The sequence below is a fragment of the Mustela erminea genome, chromosome 17 (genome assembly GCF_009829155.1).
Source record: "Mustela erminea isolate mMusErm1 chromosome 17, mMusErm1.Pri, whole genome shotgun sequence".
NCBI lineage: Eukaryota > Metazoa > Chordata > Mammalia > Carnivora > Mustelidae > Mustela > Mustela erminea.
This window is the reverse complement of record NC_045630.1, coordinates 20,020,978-20,037,688: the sequence shown is the minus strand read 5'-3', so window position 1 is coordinate 20,037,688 and position 16,711 is coordinate 20,020,978. Positions and strand designations below refer to the sequence as shown.

The window sequence follows — 16,711 nt, the reverse complement described above, 5'->3', positions numbered from 1 at the left end:
TCGACACTGAGAGAAGCAACATGGACCTTGGAGTCAGAGCGACCTGAGTCTGTGGTTTCGTAGCTGGGCAACTTGGGACCGGTTAGTCTCTCTGTGCTTCAGCTTCCAAATATGTAAAACTGGGATGACACATCTTTCACAGGACTGTTGTGAAAAATGCACCATGAAAATGAGTGTATAAATGCTTCGGCATGTTCGACATATGGAGGCAGCTCCATTAATGGTAGCTCTTGTTACAAAAATAATAATGACACAGAATATCACGTAGAAGCTAATTTGAACAAATGCTTGATACTAGATTATGTTCTCTTAATAGTTAAGTGTTTGAGAGTGACGGAATGATGCTCGTCCAATTAACTGTTTTCCCAGGAACTGGTCTCAGTGATCTGAGTCAAGTTTTAGTTAAATGCTCCCACGCTACTCTTCCCCACTGTTCTGAATTTTCTAGGCAGTCGCCACCAGAAGCAAATTTGTTCCAGGCAACACATACATTTCCTTGAAACGACACAACACAAAGTCCTCCTCCCATATACACTAGCCTACTTTTAGCAGAGCAGCTACCTTCCCACGGTACCCCAATTCTTCACCGGGGACCGGCACAACCATCAGGAGGGACCAAAATGCCGTAGAGTGACTTGCCAGTGGCTGAACACAGGAGTACCGTGCATGGGTCCAGTCGTGGGTTATGTCAAAGTAACTCAGCCAAACTCCTATGTCTGCCTTCCTAACTGGAATTTTGTACTAACCCACAGCCATGTGGCTCCAGAGCAATTGCGGATCTTCTAAGGAACAAACTAATCGCCAGGCACACTGAGAAGCCTGGAAGTGGCCAGGCCATTGATGTTCAGGAGTGAAGGGGGCTTGGTGTGCTCTTCAGGGCGGGCTCAGCAGTTCCTGGACCGAGGGGACCATTGTTATCTCAACCCACTAACTGTGGCCTCAGGGAAGACAGACTCGGTGTCACCAGGTTTCCTGAAGAAATTTGGGGGTTTTACATGAAGCATCCTGAGTTTTATACGCTGCCTTGCTTTTTATTTTGTAATTCTTTGGGAGCCAAAGAAAATATATTTGCAAACCAGACGTGGCCATGGGTTGGTAGGTTGTGACCTTTGCACGAGATATTCTACACTTGATCTTAGCCAAAAGGCAGAGAAGCGATGCACGAGATATTCTAAAGTCACTTTGATTCATCACAGAACAGTTAAAAGACAATTATTAAATTCACCGTATTTGTATTTTTTAATCTGAAAAAATGCACACGAAAAGTCCCATAAAGAGTAACTAGGAGCCCCAAGAAACACCTCACTCTCTCGTTTACAAATCCTCACTCACTGCACTTTTGGATGACTGTGTTTTCGGTCGTTCAGCGCTCCTCTACCAGGAACCCCTGTTGCTGCTGTCCTATGTACCCATCCAGTTACTTAAAGCTTGACTTCAGTGTTAGTTTCCGTATAAAACCTCCATAATACTCCTCAGAATCCTCTATGTATAAATTACTACAGAAACTGCCCTACGTAAAAGATCTGCCCTGATTTCTAGCCAAATCTCATCAGCCCTTTACCAGCACCACCCCCCACCCCCAAACACTACAAGTATTTGCTCTGCCTCTGGAAAAAGTGAAGGCCAGGGTCAGCAGGTCAAGGGTCAAGTTCAACGGCACTCACCGCCAAACACATCTCCGTTCTGGTAGTTCTTCCCTTTCTGGGCTTCCTCTTCATTTTGAACAGTGGCAACATGCTTGGCAGAGGCACAGCCCATAGTCTCATTCGGTCAGCTTCAGCCGGGCTGAACTGCAAATCATCTCTACAGACACGGGGACATTTTTTTTCTTTAAACACAAAGAAAATCCACCTTCCTGCTGAGTCGGTCAGGATGTGCGCACCTGCAAGAGCAGAAAGCTGGATCAGAACGAGGGTAGCAAAAGCCTGTGTCTCAGTGTCCCCCGCTGTGTGATCGGCAATGCACAAGGAGTCCTGCCTGACCTCGGCGCATGGGGAGGGGGTAACTGGTGCTGAGGAGGAAAGGCAACACGGCCCCCCTTTGCCTGAAAGTCACTCAGAAAGCAAGACCAGAAGGCATGGCCCCTGCATAACACATGGCTGAACTCCTTGAGGAGATAACAAAAACATAGGTATTTGTTTATTGAAATAAATATTGGGGCACTCCTCCTTATTACACATAAAGTGCATGTATGTTTGCTAATGTTCTGGAATCTCAAAAACCTTCGGAGTAAGGAAAAGTACATTCACGAGCTCCACCCAGCTCAGGAAACTGGTGCGAAAAATTCTCCATCTTCCCCTCCTTCCTCGCAAGCGGCTCTTTTCAGATCCTCAATTTTTTTCCAGGACGAAGCAGCCTTCCTCGACAGGCTGAAATATGGGCTAATTTATCTATTTCTGGTGGGTTCTGGAAGGAACTCCGTGTCACTCCGTGTCACTCCGTGACGGTGTTTTGGATGAGGGAAGGTGATGGAGGCAAGGAGTCACACTTACTCGTGTCCATGCTCCGAGCGGCTAGCTGAATGCTTTAAGGACTGAGAAGATGTGGGAAGATTGAAAAAGAAAAGGCAATTGCCCACCTCTTACTGGAGGCTCTGTCCGTCTACTGAACCACTAACAAAGACTGAAAGAATTTATGGATAAACCACAAAGGAGACAGTCTTCTAGTTGATGTAAGTAGATATACTTTCCCCACTCCAACCAAGGTCACTGCTCAGATTCTCAGGGTTTGCTCTGTATGATTTTATTCTTTCCTTCTTTTCCAGCCATTCCAATCTTGCAGACAGCTTAGGCCAGTTGCACAGACGTCTGCCTGAATATCCGCCCACTCCTTCACCTCCGTCCGTCCCACTGTAGCTCGGGCCCCCACCGCTTTACACCCAAGCAGAGCGAAAGAAGCATCAGGCCACGCACCCGCCACGGATGGGCGCCTGCGTCCCCTACAGCCCTCTCCCTTTTATGAACAACTGATGGTTTGCTCAGCCTCAGGAACAGGGCTCTAGAAACTGAAACACAGCTGCAGGCCTCCTGCCTGGGGCACTGGTATCCTAGGGCACCCATGGACAGAGAAATCTAATCACTTAAGCCATAAAATCTCAGCTCAGGGAATTTTTCAAATTCATCGGATACTGAAAGGTAATTCCAAATCAATCTCAAAAACAAACTTAGATACAAAGGTAATGATCTTCAATGAAGCCAAGCAAACGCAAATTGCAGTATCGACTCTGTGGGTATAACACCAGTCCTGTCTTTCTGTACTTTTTCATACTATCTCCTAGGATTGGCTCATGACTGGGAGGATAGGATTAGGGTTAGTTGATCAAGTTTTACAAAAAAGGAAGATTTTTTCTTATTCCCCAGACAGTTGATGTTTATAGTTTTTCTACGCGATTGGGTAACCTCTTGTTAACACGTTTTCATATTTGTAAATCTAGCTGGAGTGCGCGCACACACACACACACACACACCCCACATTTAGCAGAGATGTGTTTAAAGCTAGAGTATTTTGATCTGATGGTCTATTCATACCAGTCTGTACAGCTCAGGGGCCTGATGGGGGCAATGTGCATGCGGGAGACATTTTTTAAAGATCTACACAATGTTGTGAAGGAGAGCCATGATAGAGGTTTCACAGGAATACGGCAATGCAGAATTAAAAAAAAAAGAGAGAGAGAGAGAGAGAGAGAGAGAGAGGGGGAAGAAATTACGACTGGGCAAAGACAGGAGCTAAAAGAGGAAGTAGTATTTTGTAGAGACTTAGCAGTCCAGTAAGGCTCAAAGGGCAGTAGCATCATCTAGACCTAGGGAAGTGCCTAAGTGAAGACACTAGAATGTGGAAGGGTGGGCGTGGGAGTGTGCGCCCCCAAGTCCAGACTCACCCTTGCTGGGTGGGAAGAGGGAGGAGCGGGTCAGGGAAGGGGGTGGCTTCCTGCCTGCGTGGCTGATGCTTTGTGAAGGGCCTTATCCAACTTCAAGGTAAGGACGTCTCTCCGGGGCGAAGCTGGGCACACTTGGAGAGATATTAAACTAGCAGTGCAGAAATCCATTCTGTCGACCTACCACAGATTTTGAAGAAACATCACTGACATATGAGACAAGAAGAATGAGAGGGGGAATTCAGTTCCGAAGGCAGAAGAAGGGGAAAATTCCTCTCCAACCAAGAAGCCGCTGGGGCTTGTGGCCGCCGCCACCATGCTCCCCAAGCCAGCACTTTCTCGGGGGCTGACCTCCCTCAGCGTCCCTCCAGCATCACCACCTAAGGGAACAGGTGTAGGCCCAGCACAAACTCCTCAGTTTCCAGAAAGGACTGTGGGCAAACAAGCTCACGAGTCCACAGGAGAACAAGCTGAAGAGAGGAGGGAAACCTTCCGTTGCCACCTCTTCAAAACAAAGTAAGAACCGGAAGGAGAATGGGAAACCCTAACAGAGTCCCTGAAGGACAGGGGTGACCCAAGGGGACCCGACAACTGTCCTCTCTGGGCGTCCCCCTCGCTTTCCTTGTCCTCATTCCAAATTCCTGTTTACCACCTCATAGGCTACCCAAGAAGTTCGTGTAAGGATCTAAGATGTGAATTATCCTTTGCTACCCCCTGAAAAGCATTATGTGGTGTTTCTTCTGTGTTTTAAGAGTTGTGTTTGTATCAAAAAGTCTTACTTGAATTTGAAAAGGTGAAATCACACGAGAATCAGACCGCAGCAGGCTAACAAACATAAAACGTGTAAGAATACCTTTTGGAAGGACTTCCCTGCTATTCAGGCACGGAGGTGAGGGGCATGTTAATAAGCAGATTAGACATGATTTACATCCAATTCAAGTGATGACTCAGGAAGCTTCCATTTAATTATATTTTTTAAAAGGCACGCATGGTCGGTATGAGTTCTCTCTGAATCCTAACTAGGTCGCAATTCTGTTTTCGAAACACACACCCTCTGTATTTTACAGCAGTAATTTAATGAGTGGTGTTTTCAAGTTTTACGTCATCAGAAATATATTTTAATATTTTGCCTTTGGGAGGGGGTGGGGAGGGTGCTCACCGCAGAGGGGAGACGAAGACAGAGAATCTTAAGCAAGCTCCACTGCCCCGCGTGGAGGTGGACACGGGGCTCGATCTCACAGCCCCGTGATCATGACCTGGGCCGAAATCAAAAGTCAGATGCTTCATCAAATGAGCCACCCGGGTGCCCCAATATTTTGCCCATTTTGAAGGTTATAATTATGAAGTCATCTAAGAGACAGAAGATCTCTAATTCATAAAGTTAACCACGGATCAGTAGGGAAAGCACTTTACTGTGTCACCTAAATCCTGCGCTTAAGCAATCGTCCAACCATTCATTCATTTAATCAACAAATACCTACTAAAAACTCCTAGGTGTCTGGCAAGCTTGGGTTATACACAAGATTCAGTTTTGCCCTCTATCCCCACAGAACACGAAGATTTGCAAAGCAGCGGCCACAGTGGTGGTACAGCCACCACAGGTCAAGTCCAGGAAAAGAAGTGAGTTCATCCCAGGGGCACCGGATTCAGCCTTGAGGGAGGGAATGTCGAGAGAGATCACGCTTGGGGCCTGAGCACAGCTGACGAATCATCACGAAAACACCCCTGCACGGCCCCTTTCATAGCCTGATACGATGTCACAGTTTCATTTCTCCTGAACATCCTCCCACTTAGATCCCACCGAGACCTCAAACCGAGCAGACCCTCAGAAATGACCCCCTAATGGCCACAGTAATCTGCCCTAAATGCTTCCCTCTTGTTTGTATTATCTCTCCCGAAACCCTAGCATTTTTTTTTTAAAGCTTCTATTTTCTCGTTGGCTTTGCTCAGCTTTTCTCTGCCAAGCCCTAAACCCTCTGTGCATGCCCCTTCCTGAAACCACAGCACTTAGAGAGGTGAGTCTGACGGTGCCCACGAACACGCCGAGACCACAGAGCTGGGCGGAGCTGAGTCTCGTTTTCCCATATGGTTAGTAACAACACGCTATTTCTGAAGTCAGACTGCAGTGTGAGAATTAAGCTCAAGTATCTCTTTGATGTTTGATAGAATCTTCTAATAATACCAAGTCCCACTGAGGACAGTTTCTAAAAACTAAATAAACTACATGACAGGATCGTCAGGCGTCTCTAAAAACATGGGATCCAATTAATTGCCCATGGCTTTGTGCAGAAGTCTTCCCAAACAGTTGTATGGGTATATTATCCTGTACCATGAAATCAGAAGTTGCAATGTCTATCCACAATGCTATGAGCTAACTGACTTTAGACCATCCTTTTTTTTTTTTTTTTTTTTTTTTTTAAGATTTCGGGTTTTTTTCATTTGCGAGAGACAGAGAACATGCGCACGCACACACACAAGCAGAGGGAGAGGGAGAAGCAGGCTCCCCACTGAGCAGGGATACCAATGCGGGACCCGTTCCTGAGACTCCAGGATCATGACCTGAGCCGAAGGCAGTTGCTTAACCGACTGAGTCACCCAGGTGCCCCTAGCGCCATCTTCATAGAATATTTTCCTGCTTTTGTTAAAATACACTTAGAAAATTTGCAAATCCTATTCAAAAATTTAAAAAGGACCAAAACATTTGTAACCACTCAGGGATGTTTATTATTCCTTGCACCATGCCTCAAGGCTCTTTAGGAAATGCTTTAAGTATCACTAGGGGAATTACTGTTCGAGAACACTCCACATTGGAACACTAGAAAGTTCTTTTCTATGCACAACTAAGCCCATTACCTTGCTATGACTACCTCTTACATACACGTGAAACATTTGTCTTTTTATAAGAAAAGATTATGGATTATTATGGATTTTCCCTTTTGTCCCCTTGTGCCAGTGATTTCTCTTTATTTGTATTTTATTGTTTTCAGCCTTTACTGAGGCACAATTGACAAAGCTGCCATACGCTGTGAGTGTGTAAGCTCCGTAACGATGATCTGATACACGCATACACTGTGAACGGGATCCCGTCAGCTTAATTAACACATCCAGCAACTCTCCTACTTCTCTTTTTCTCTTTCTCTCCTTCCTTCCTTCAGCAAGAACTCTTAACTTCTACTCTCTTAGCAACTTGCAGTTCTAAAATACACGCCAATCAACTACAATCACCATGTTACATGTTAGATTCTCGGACTGTATTCATCTCAGAACCAGAAGTTTTTATCCTTCTACCAACCTCTCCTTATTTCTCCCACCCCCCGACCCCCGTCCTTGGCAACCGGCATTATACTGTTTCTGAGTTTGACTTATTTTATTTTTAGATTACACAGATAAGTGATACCATGCAGTATTTGCCTTTCTCTTACTTCATTTAGCATAATGCTCTCTAGTTCATCGGTGTTGTTGGAAATGGCAGGATCTCTTTCTTTTTTTAAGGCTGACATTCCAGTGAGAGTGAGAGAGAGAGAGAGAGAGAGAGAGAGAGAGTGTGTGTGTGTGTGTGTGTGTGTGTGACATTTTCTTGATCCATTCATCCACGGGTGGACACTTGGGTTGTTTCCATACCTTGACTATTACAAACAACGCTTCAGTGAACACGGGAGGGCAGACATCTCTTGGAGATAGTGATTTTGTTCCCTCTGAATATATATCCAGAAGTGGGATTGCTGATGACCTTTCTCTTTACCTACGTTTTTTTAAACTGGAAGCACAGTTTTATCAGAAAACCTATTTTTACAAAATTGGGAAGGAAAGAAATACACAAATTCTGTTTTGAGAAAAAACAAAGAGATATCTGACCTTTTTTTAAAAGAGAAAAAACATGGGAAAACATTTCTATTGACATAATAGTATGGATAATTTCACTTTCCACCAATCAGTTCTGGTCTTTTTCATTTTGGATGAAAAAGCCAAAAATACTGTAGACAATTTCCTTGTCAGGAAAGACACTTACCCAAAAAAAAAAAAAAAAAAAAAAAAAAAGAATTCAAAGTGATAAGCTCCATAAAGAAATCCTAGGCCAGAAAGAACAGGCATGTACCACATGCAGCTTAGAGGACTGGAGAGAAATCAAATTCTGATTGAAATGGGTATGCAGAGAGCTATGAAGTCAGCAGTTAAGAAAAGGATACAGCCACATTATTAATAGATCAGAAGCAAAATGCCCCCTTTTTCCCTCTGATTAAAAAGGGAAATCAAGAAAAGGCAACATCTAAAAACTCCTTTCTTTTATTAAAGGAAGAGCCAACATCTAAGCGTCAAAAAGAAAAAATATATATATAAATAACTAATCAGTCTGTTTGCCCATCTGCTCTGCTTTGCTATAATGAGTGTTAATACAGCAACCCACTGGGGGGGAAGGGGGGCGCAGGGAGGAGAAGAAAGACAGCCTAAAAGATTTCTCATCTTGAAGCTTTGGTATCCTCGGGCTTCTGTTAACACTATCTCACATTTCCTGGTGCATGTTGAAAGTAATACATACAGAGATGTCACATTTCACATGAGGGTAATCTGGGAAAGTCAAGTCTTCTTCTTATCAGTAATTGCTGGCATCACAGAAGATAATTTATTCCTCACCTCACACTCATTTGGTGGCATGGCCATCAACAATATGCTATTAACCCCAAGAAACAGGAATTTTGGCATCTGCTTTCTTTACTGGAAAACTCTCAAATATTCTACAAATACTAACTGCACACAGGTGTCTCTCGGAAACGTGAACCTTCGTTAAGTCCTGTGCAAGGTGATTTACTTCTGCAGGATTTTGGCAATGAGGTGCGGGGACAAGGAGGCATGGCGGCAAGGGCACCACAAGGCATGAATGCCAGCTCTGGTCTCAGACGTCACACACATGCCTGCCTCCGTACCGAGGCTGGGCTGCACCTCTTCGAGCCACTCTCCTTGGTTCTATTATCGACCTGAATGTATGCCCAAGGGATGCTGAGCACAGAAAGACCATTTGTTTTGTTTTCATCTGGATTCAGTTTACTTACAAACTTTGCTTTTAAAACTTACCCCGTTAGGATATCCTTGCAGGTCTAAAACCCTCAACATTCTGAGAAGCCCTATGAGGTCTGTGGATTATTCCCAATGATGTCTGCGCCTGAGGGTGCTGATTTCAATTGTTTATAAAGTGGAAAGATGAACAAAGCTTAGCTCTCCTATTTCCTCTTCTCTATCGTGCCTTTAATGAATAAAAATAAATTTCAAAAATGTTTCTTATAGGGAACAGTTTTTAAAAGCCTGTAGAATAATTGTTCTTTAGCTAGAGATTTAAGAGTTTGGTGCCTTTATCCTATACCTGAAAACTCCATTCTCTTGTCACCTGTGTGTTCTCTCACAGTTCGTGCATGGCTGACACGATTTCTGGGAAGGCAAGAGAAGAAAACAGCAGATCCTGATTAGTCACCGACCCAAACCATGGTAAACCTATGCAGAATTACGTTATTTCTAGACTTGCTCCCCAGTGATCAAGGCCAATGGAAGACATTCCAGGACTTGGGAGTTCTGGTTTTTCCTTCCATTTCCAAGACTTAGAATACTAAGGGGACATGCAGGAAGTTGTCAGCCGGGGTCCCTGCGGGATCTTCTCTACCAGGTTACCCGGGAGTGGGATCGCGACAGCTGTGCTGCTGGTTCACCATGTCACCTGAACCAAATCTGTGCGATTTCCTTGTCAGTATCCTAAGAATAACAACAGCAGCTCCCTCTCTTTTTTTGGATTGTTCTGGAAATCTAGGTAGATAATGAAATGCTTGGAAAAGCACTTAAAAATGCAAGGTAATATTTTTTATGCATACTTTGCTATGCCAGGTGCAGGACATTACTTTTCAGGAGCCCTGGGTGGAATCAGTTTCCTGGAGGGTTCCCAGAGGTAGCCCCAGAGAAGTGAGAGAAAACAGATGGTAAAGATGAAAGATTAAAAAAAGAAGAAAGTGAAAGTAGAATAAGTACAAATTACTAAAGAAGCACAAGTTTGATTTTATTCTAAATTGGTAATTCATGCTCCTTCTTGAATGGTCAGTGAAGAACATCCTAGGTGATGTGCAGACTTAAATATATTATGAAAACGGAGAGGATTCCTGCCCTTGAGAGGCAAGAATTCAGAGAGGGCTAATGACCAGAAACATAATGAAATAAAATGAAATTCCAATACCTAATGCACATTGCCAGAGAAGAAAGGATCAGAGATGTTCTCGAAATTCACAGGATGTTTCATCTAATTTAACTAGTGCCGTCTCAGCTTTATTTTATGCAACAAGGGATGTAGGAACATCAGTATAATGCACTACTCTTAGCAGACCCTTGGTAAGCATTTACCGATGAGGATGACAGTGGAACAGATGTCATGCCAGTTTTGAGCCGTTGATCCTTTTTAACACCATAAACTACAACGGAACTGCGGCCGGATTAATCCCCGGGAAATCGGAACGTTATTCTCATGGTGCCGAGGGGGCCAGAGGTGAGCGCTGCTGATCCTGGTCTGATGTGCGCGCTGGGAAAGCACGTATCGTGTTTTTATCCCTGAATTGGGAAGCGTCAGCTTTCACACAGGCCAAACATGTTCCTCATTTTTTATTCGATGCCATCTCTAAACTTAATGCTGACGCGGCACAGCTCAGCTTTAAGCTGGTCACGGGGGTAGGTAAAAGGACATAGGACCGAGAAACGCAAAAGATGGGAATTATCTAAACTAACTATTAGCAGCAAACGTGAGAATTATTTAACAACAAAAGAGCCTGCTTATATTTTCTTAGAGCAGTTTAGCACTAATACTTAAGTATGGATATATTTAATATCTTCAGAATTATAAATACTTTTGACAAAGTAATGTAGTAACACTCTGAAAAGTGTTGAATACTAGAAGTTGAAAGACAGTGTTTCCCTCAAAAATCTAAACAAACATCCCTCTTCTCTCCCAAAATAGCCTCCCCCCCCACCCCTGCTAAAATAAATGAAATCATCCCTGAGAAACTGGTGCCAACTCTGGCCTAAGAGCTCTCTCTCCCTGGGCTCAGACGCAGGCCACAGTACCCCAGGTCTGAGAAGTTAGCAATGACCCAGTGGTTGAGGAAACCCACCTCTCCCAACTGGGCAGAGAGCTGCAGAATGAAATGAGCATCACCAAGGGAAAGCCTTGGCTACCTGAAATTCAGCCTTCTAGAACCTTCCAGTTCTATCCAGAACAGCTCAAGATTTGGAAGTGCCCTGAAAACTTAGAGCACACAGATAAATACCTCTTTACTGGTAAAGGACTTAGTGTTTTTCTCTCTCTCCCTTTTCTTCATGCACACATATACCCACCACGAAAGTTGTAGAGATGCAAAGACAATACCCAATATTCTGTAATTTAGTGAGGGAAAAGAGTTGTGTGGCTTTAGGCAAGTTATTTGCTTCACACTGCCGTGGATGCTCATTTATAAGATGGGGTAAAAGTGCATGAATTAGGACACCTGACAATTAGTAAACAATTGATAATGTGACTCTTACTGTCATTATCATTACTACCATCATTATTACTTAGTGGGATGGTGATGAACTTTAAAAAGAAAGGAAGAGAAGCAAAAAGGAGAAATGGGAAGAAATGGGAAGCGATGAGGGGTTAACAGAGACAACTCGGGAGTTCTTAGGAACTGCACCAAGGATAAAGCAGGCAGACCCAAGGAACACAGACAGAACTAAGAGACAGCAGTGTCATGGCAGGAGAGGCTTGTAGTGTGTGAGCAGCGTCTGCAAAGGGAGCCCAGAGCAGTGCCCGTATCTCTGCCAGGTTGGAGGTAGGGAGGGAGGTCAGTTTCCGTGTGGGACATCCTGGGGCTCTGAAAGCCAAGTCCGCTGTGTGCAGACAAAGTGGAGGTCAGTGAGCTCTCCCAAGCTTGGCCTCAGCCTTGGTAATGTGCAGCTCTCATCTTGCTGCTGTTAAGTGTTTATGTGTCTATCTCCTTCACCAGGCCGATTTCCAAGGTCACATGCATGACCTTGGAATCATTCCTCTCTATAGTCCCTCTGATACAGGTCCAGCACACAGAAGGTCTGCAATAGATGTTAAACTAATGAATTCTCTTAGAAATCTCTTTTCACAAAGAGATGTCCAAGGCTTTTAAGGAACGGAGTTCTCCTAAGTCCCGACCCTAGGTCATCTGCATGGATGGTGGCTTTTCAGTACATAATAAGAACTACAGTTAAAGAAACTCATCTGAGCCATCGTGGACAACTTAAAACTATGTTCAGTATATAATTCCTTAAAAAGACAGGAAGGGAGTAATATATATTATACTAGTATGATGGAATTTTGAAAGCTTTTGGCACTTGTATGGTTGGCCCTGATCTGCCTTGGAAAACTATGTTATTTATTTATTTCAACAATCATTTCTGGGGAACTTGTTTAGTTCTCAACATTCCACTAAGAACTAGAGAGTCCAAAATGGGTAAGTCAGCCAGACCTTGACGTGCATTTTCTGGAGTTAGAGTCTGGAGATGTTTAGCAGCGTTTCCAAAACTCATCTGTCGGGAAAACCAAAGTATTTTTGTTTTTGCTGTAATTTAAATCTTTGATTAAATCCATGACAAAGAACTATTTAAGAACTGATATCCTTATACGGCTAAAAAATTAAAGTTATAAATATCATTTTCAGGTGGCATAAATCCATGCCCCTTTAACCTACCAAGTTTCGTTTTGTTTTGTTTTTAAGAAAGGGCACATTGGTTCTCATACTGCTCTCAAGCAATGCACAAGACTTTGGGGAACTTTGATTTTGCAGAGTTCGGCCAAAAACACATTCTGCGCAATTATCTCCTTTAAAGAAAACAAAAAGTAAGAAGCTGAAAGACTAGACCCAGAGGGCACAGCAAAGTCAGCTGAGTAATGACCACTTCTCCCTAATGTTCCAGCAGAAGCCCTTTCCTGCACCTCCTGAGTTCACTCAGGACTCTACACTAAATGTACCTACCACTGTCTCTGCGACACGTAGCAGCCTTTCAGTCGTGAAATGAGAAAGGGAGGGCAGGAAGCTCTTCCCTGGCTTTGATGTCCATCTGCAGCCACTAAATAGCCATAAAAGAACAGGTAGGGTGATAGGCTATGAGCTATTATGACCTCGTAAATGTTACCAAAATTTGCAGTCTACTCTGTAATAATTATTTTAAATCAGCCTAATGTTCCCCCTTTGAAGTAGACTAATTAGTGAACGTGGTGTTCTTCCCTACTTGTCTAGCAAATTATACTTAGAGCAAGAGACCAGAGTGACATATACTCAGCTGAAGAGGAAAGTGAGAGTACGAGCAACAGGACTGGGGCCCACCCAGAGGACCGCAGCTGAACATCAAGACATACCAGCCAGTACTCCTTGGCATCAACACTCTCCAACAGATCCATGTTCAGTTCCAGCTGGACACATGGAAGTTTCAAGTCTTCATGTGGACAGAGAACTGGGATTTGTAGATCAATTTTTGGACTCAGCATCTAAACCTCTCCCTTATTCATCAAGTTCTTCTAGGCCCTATCGTTTGTATGGTTTTTGCCTTTTTTGAGAAAGAACTCAAAGGCAATGTCCAGTGGACATCAGGGTGGTACTAGCAGTTTTCAAAGCATCAGAACATGATTAAAATTTTTAGTAAAAAACTGTACTTCTCGTAAATTAGTAATTATCCCATTAATTTTCTATAATAAAGAGAAATTAATCTTCTTAATGGACTGATTTTTTTTTAAAGATTTTATTTATTTATTTGACACAAGTAGGCAGAGAGGCAGGCAGAGAGAGAGAGAGGAGGAAGCAGGCTCCCTGCTGAGCAGAGAGCCCGATGCGGGACTCGATCCCAGGACCCTGAGATCATGACCTGAGCCGAAGGCAGCGGCTTAACCCACTGAGCCACCCAGGCGCCCAATGGACTGATTTCTGATAGGTCCTTGCTTTGTTTCAAAATCCTCCAGAACTTATTAATGCCTTGGGAATAAGGCCCAAAACACCTAGACTTCAAGCTAGACAAACTCTCAGGGACCACTAAGGTCAAGGTCCCTAGATTTACAAATGAGAAAACTGAAGGGCGAGGTTCCCCCAATGGGACCAGACTTGTTGACCCACTGTCGGTCGTATCTGTCTACTGCTCCAAGGTTGTGGGTATCTTCTTGATCACACCAGGTGGGTCTCATAGACCTCCCCACCCCGCCAATATTCTGCTCACATACCCACCTCTCTATATCTGTTTCAGCCTTAACTTTTCTAGGAAGATTTCACACTGTTCCATGACTTCCTTCCATTTTCTCTTTCCTAAATCTTACTTCTAGAGTAAATTATTTGGTGTTTTTTGACGTCTCTCTCACTGAAAAGACACTAAGTGCTCTGTGGGCAGAAACCACCTCCTGCATTGTCTCCCCCACCATTGGTGGGGGGGGGGGGCGGGGGAATGCACTGCTAAGCAGACAGTACAAACACAATAAACCTTCAAAATCACGAGCAGCGAGCTCTTTGTCTTCCCACCTCTGCACCTATTATCCTCTGGGCTAGAAAGCTCTTCTTCCTCACCTTTGCCTAACTAACTTCCGGGTCTTTGTGAGCTGTCCCTTCCAAAAGGTCCCAGTGCATGCGATAATTCCCCTTCATGGCACCCATCACAGTGCAGGACAGTCTCCATTCCTCACTGCCTAATGCTTCCACAGGCATACTCCTCGTGAGACAGACTACACTTCTAGCTCCCTAGTGTATCCCCAGCTTAGTTCAAAACGTGCACAGCGAATAAATAATAAATGAATATATCCAGAAGGAAGTTTAAACTCCTCTTCATGGAAATCAAGGGTTTCTATAGGTACCTTGTTCTAGTCAGTCAAGTCTCCAGCTACCATGTCTAACCCTAGCTGCCTCTGGTTATCATCTCACCTCAGATAGGAAGCCCTCCTTATTAATCTCTGCCTGGAATTCAAATTCTACCTGTCTTTAAGGTATAGAAGAAGTCTTGTCACCTCTAAGAAACCTTTCCCCCGGCCACACAGGTCTTCCCCTTTTGTAGGCTCATCGGCAGGCGTGCGCATGACCATTCATACCTACCCATGTTGGGACATGTCCACAGTCAGCATTCCATCTCAGACCAGCTTAGATTATGGGCGCTCCCCCCGCCCCCGAGAGGCAGCAATGAACTCTCTCACTCAGGAAAGAATCACATCCACGGCTTTGGGACATCTGTGCCATTGTTTTACACTGTTAACTTTCGTGCATTTTTGTCTTGGCCATCCTAATTCATTTTTAACCTTTTCAATGCTTTTGATGTCTGATCCTGTGCAAGTCTTGGCACAAAGCAGAAGGTTAACAAATATTTGTTACCTGACATGTTGGCTAGAAAACAAAAGTGTGCAGGATGAGAGAACTATAGAAGTTCTAAAAAAAAAAATAACTTTTGCCCAAAGTGCCGTTGAACACTTCTGATTATTAGAGGTTGTTTTAAAAGGTCAAATGTTGGTAGTATAATTATGCCATAATTTGGTAAAATTACTCTGAATAAAGGTTATTTTTAAATAGAAACTTTTGTCTATAGGATAAAAAATTACAATAGAAAAGGAAATTTTAAGGGGTAAAAAAAAAAGGAAAAGAAAGAACAACATATACCCAAGACTGCCACTCCCACTTCTACCCCTCAATCAGGAGGGTTGGCTGCAGCATCCACTGAATCAGTTGACTTTTATTACAGAGTCTAGGTCATGACTGAGTTCACATAATGGCTCCATAAAGGCTGGTCCAACAGTTCTGTGAACATGAGCAAAATAATTCTCCCAATGTGGCAGGGGTAGGAGAGGGGAACCAATCTTGTTCCTAATTTGCCATAAACATTTCCTTATAATTATTGTTTGATGTACTGTGTCTAACTATTTAGTTTTATTTATTTTGCATCTCACCATACTATCCCCCCAAATACGTGCAGCAGCTGCTTTCAACCATAAATAACCATTTTTAGAACATAAACGCTATGTGCAGGGTTCAGTAATTCAGGGTTCAGTAACTTAGCAACCGAATGTCAAGATCCCCTAATCTATACCCTCAAGTGCCCAACATCCACATACCCCCAAGACATGGGCCTGCAAACTGCTGTTCAAATCAGGTTTGGCTAATCACAAGTCAATACTGACCAGCACAGGAAATAAAACAAAACACCTTTTGCTGGGCTCCAAAAGCCCGGGGTCGGGGAATAGATATAGTAGATGTATACATCATTAGAGACTAGCGGCACAAAGCTGCTGACTGGGATTTGGCCCTGGGAAAATCCAAATTGGCCAGCAGCTATAACGTTCTACAACCAACACCTGACATGTTTTATATATCACAACACATTCTTAGTGGAAATGAACAAATGTACCCATTACCAGGAACATGCAGTCAGAGGAAGACAACAAGAGGGAGGAAGGCCTCTTGGAAGTCTTGCTTTAATGAATTAATGAGAGTTGAATCCTCATCTCCAAGATGTATCACAGGAAATAAAATGAAGATGCATGTCCTCCTCCCTCTTATTTAATAGTTTGGTTTTGTCATCAAATCCATCTTGTTAATGGACCTAGACTTCTAGGGGCATCTGCAGCGAAGGGGCCCTCATTTCTTAAAAAAATATACATACTCGCTAGGTTTTTCTTCCCTACCCCACAGTGAAGGTCATGATATAGGAAAGCGGCGTAACAATGTGTTTTTTAAAATCAACCATCCCAGCAGTGGCAAAAATAAATGACATGTGGAGGCTGTTTATTTGTATGTCAAAGAGAAAGCAAAATTCTCTACAGGGTGACATAATCATTTGTTTTCCCCA

At 43.6% G+C, this 16,711-nt stretch overlaps 1 protein-coding gene across 1 annotated transcript in view; it reads right to left on the bottom strand.

Moving 5' to 3' along the window:
- The window catches only part of C17H1orf21 (chromosome 17 C1orf21 homolog), a 223,820-nt gene that overhangs the window by 142,837 nt on the left and 64,272 nt on the right, over positions 1 to 16,711 (bottom strand). Inside the window, exon 2 of the mRNA XM_032318936.1 lies at positions 1,665 to 1,882. Coding sequence (XP_032174827.1) covers positions 1,665 to 1,758 — 94 coding nt within the window. The 5' untranslated portion in view covers positions 1,759 to 1,882. The remainder of the gene's footprint in view (positions 1 to 1,664; positions 1,883 to 16,711) is intronic.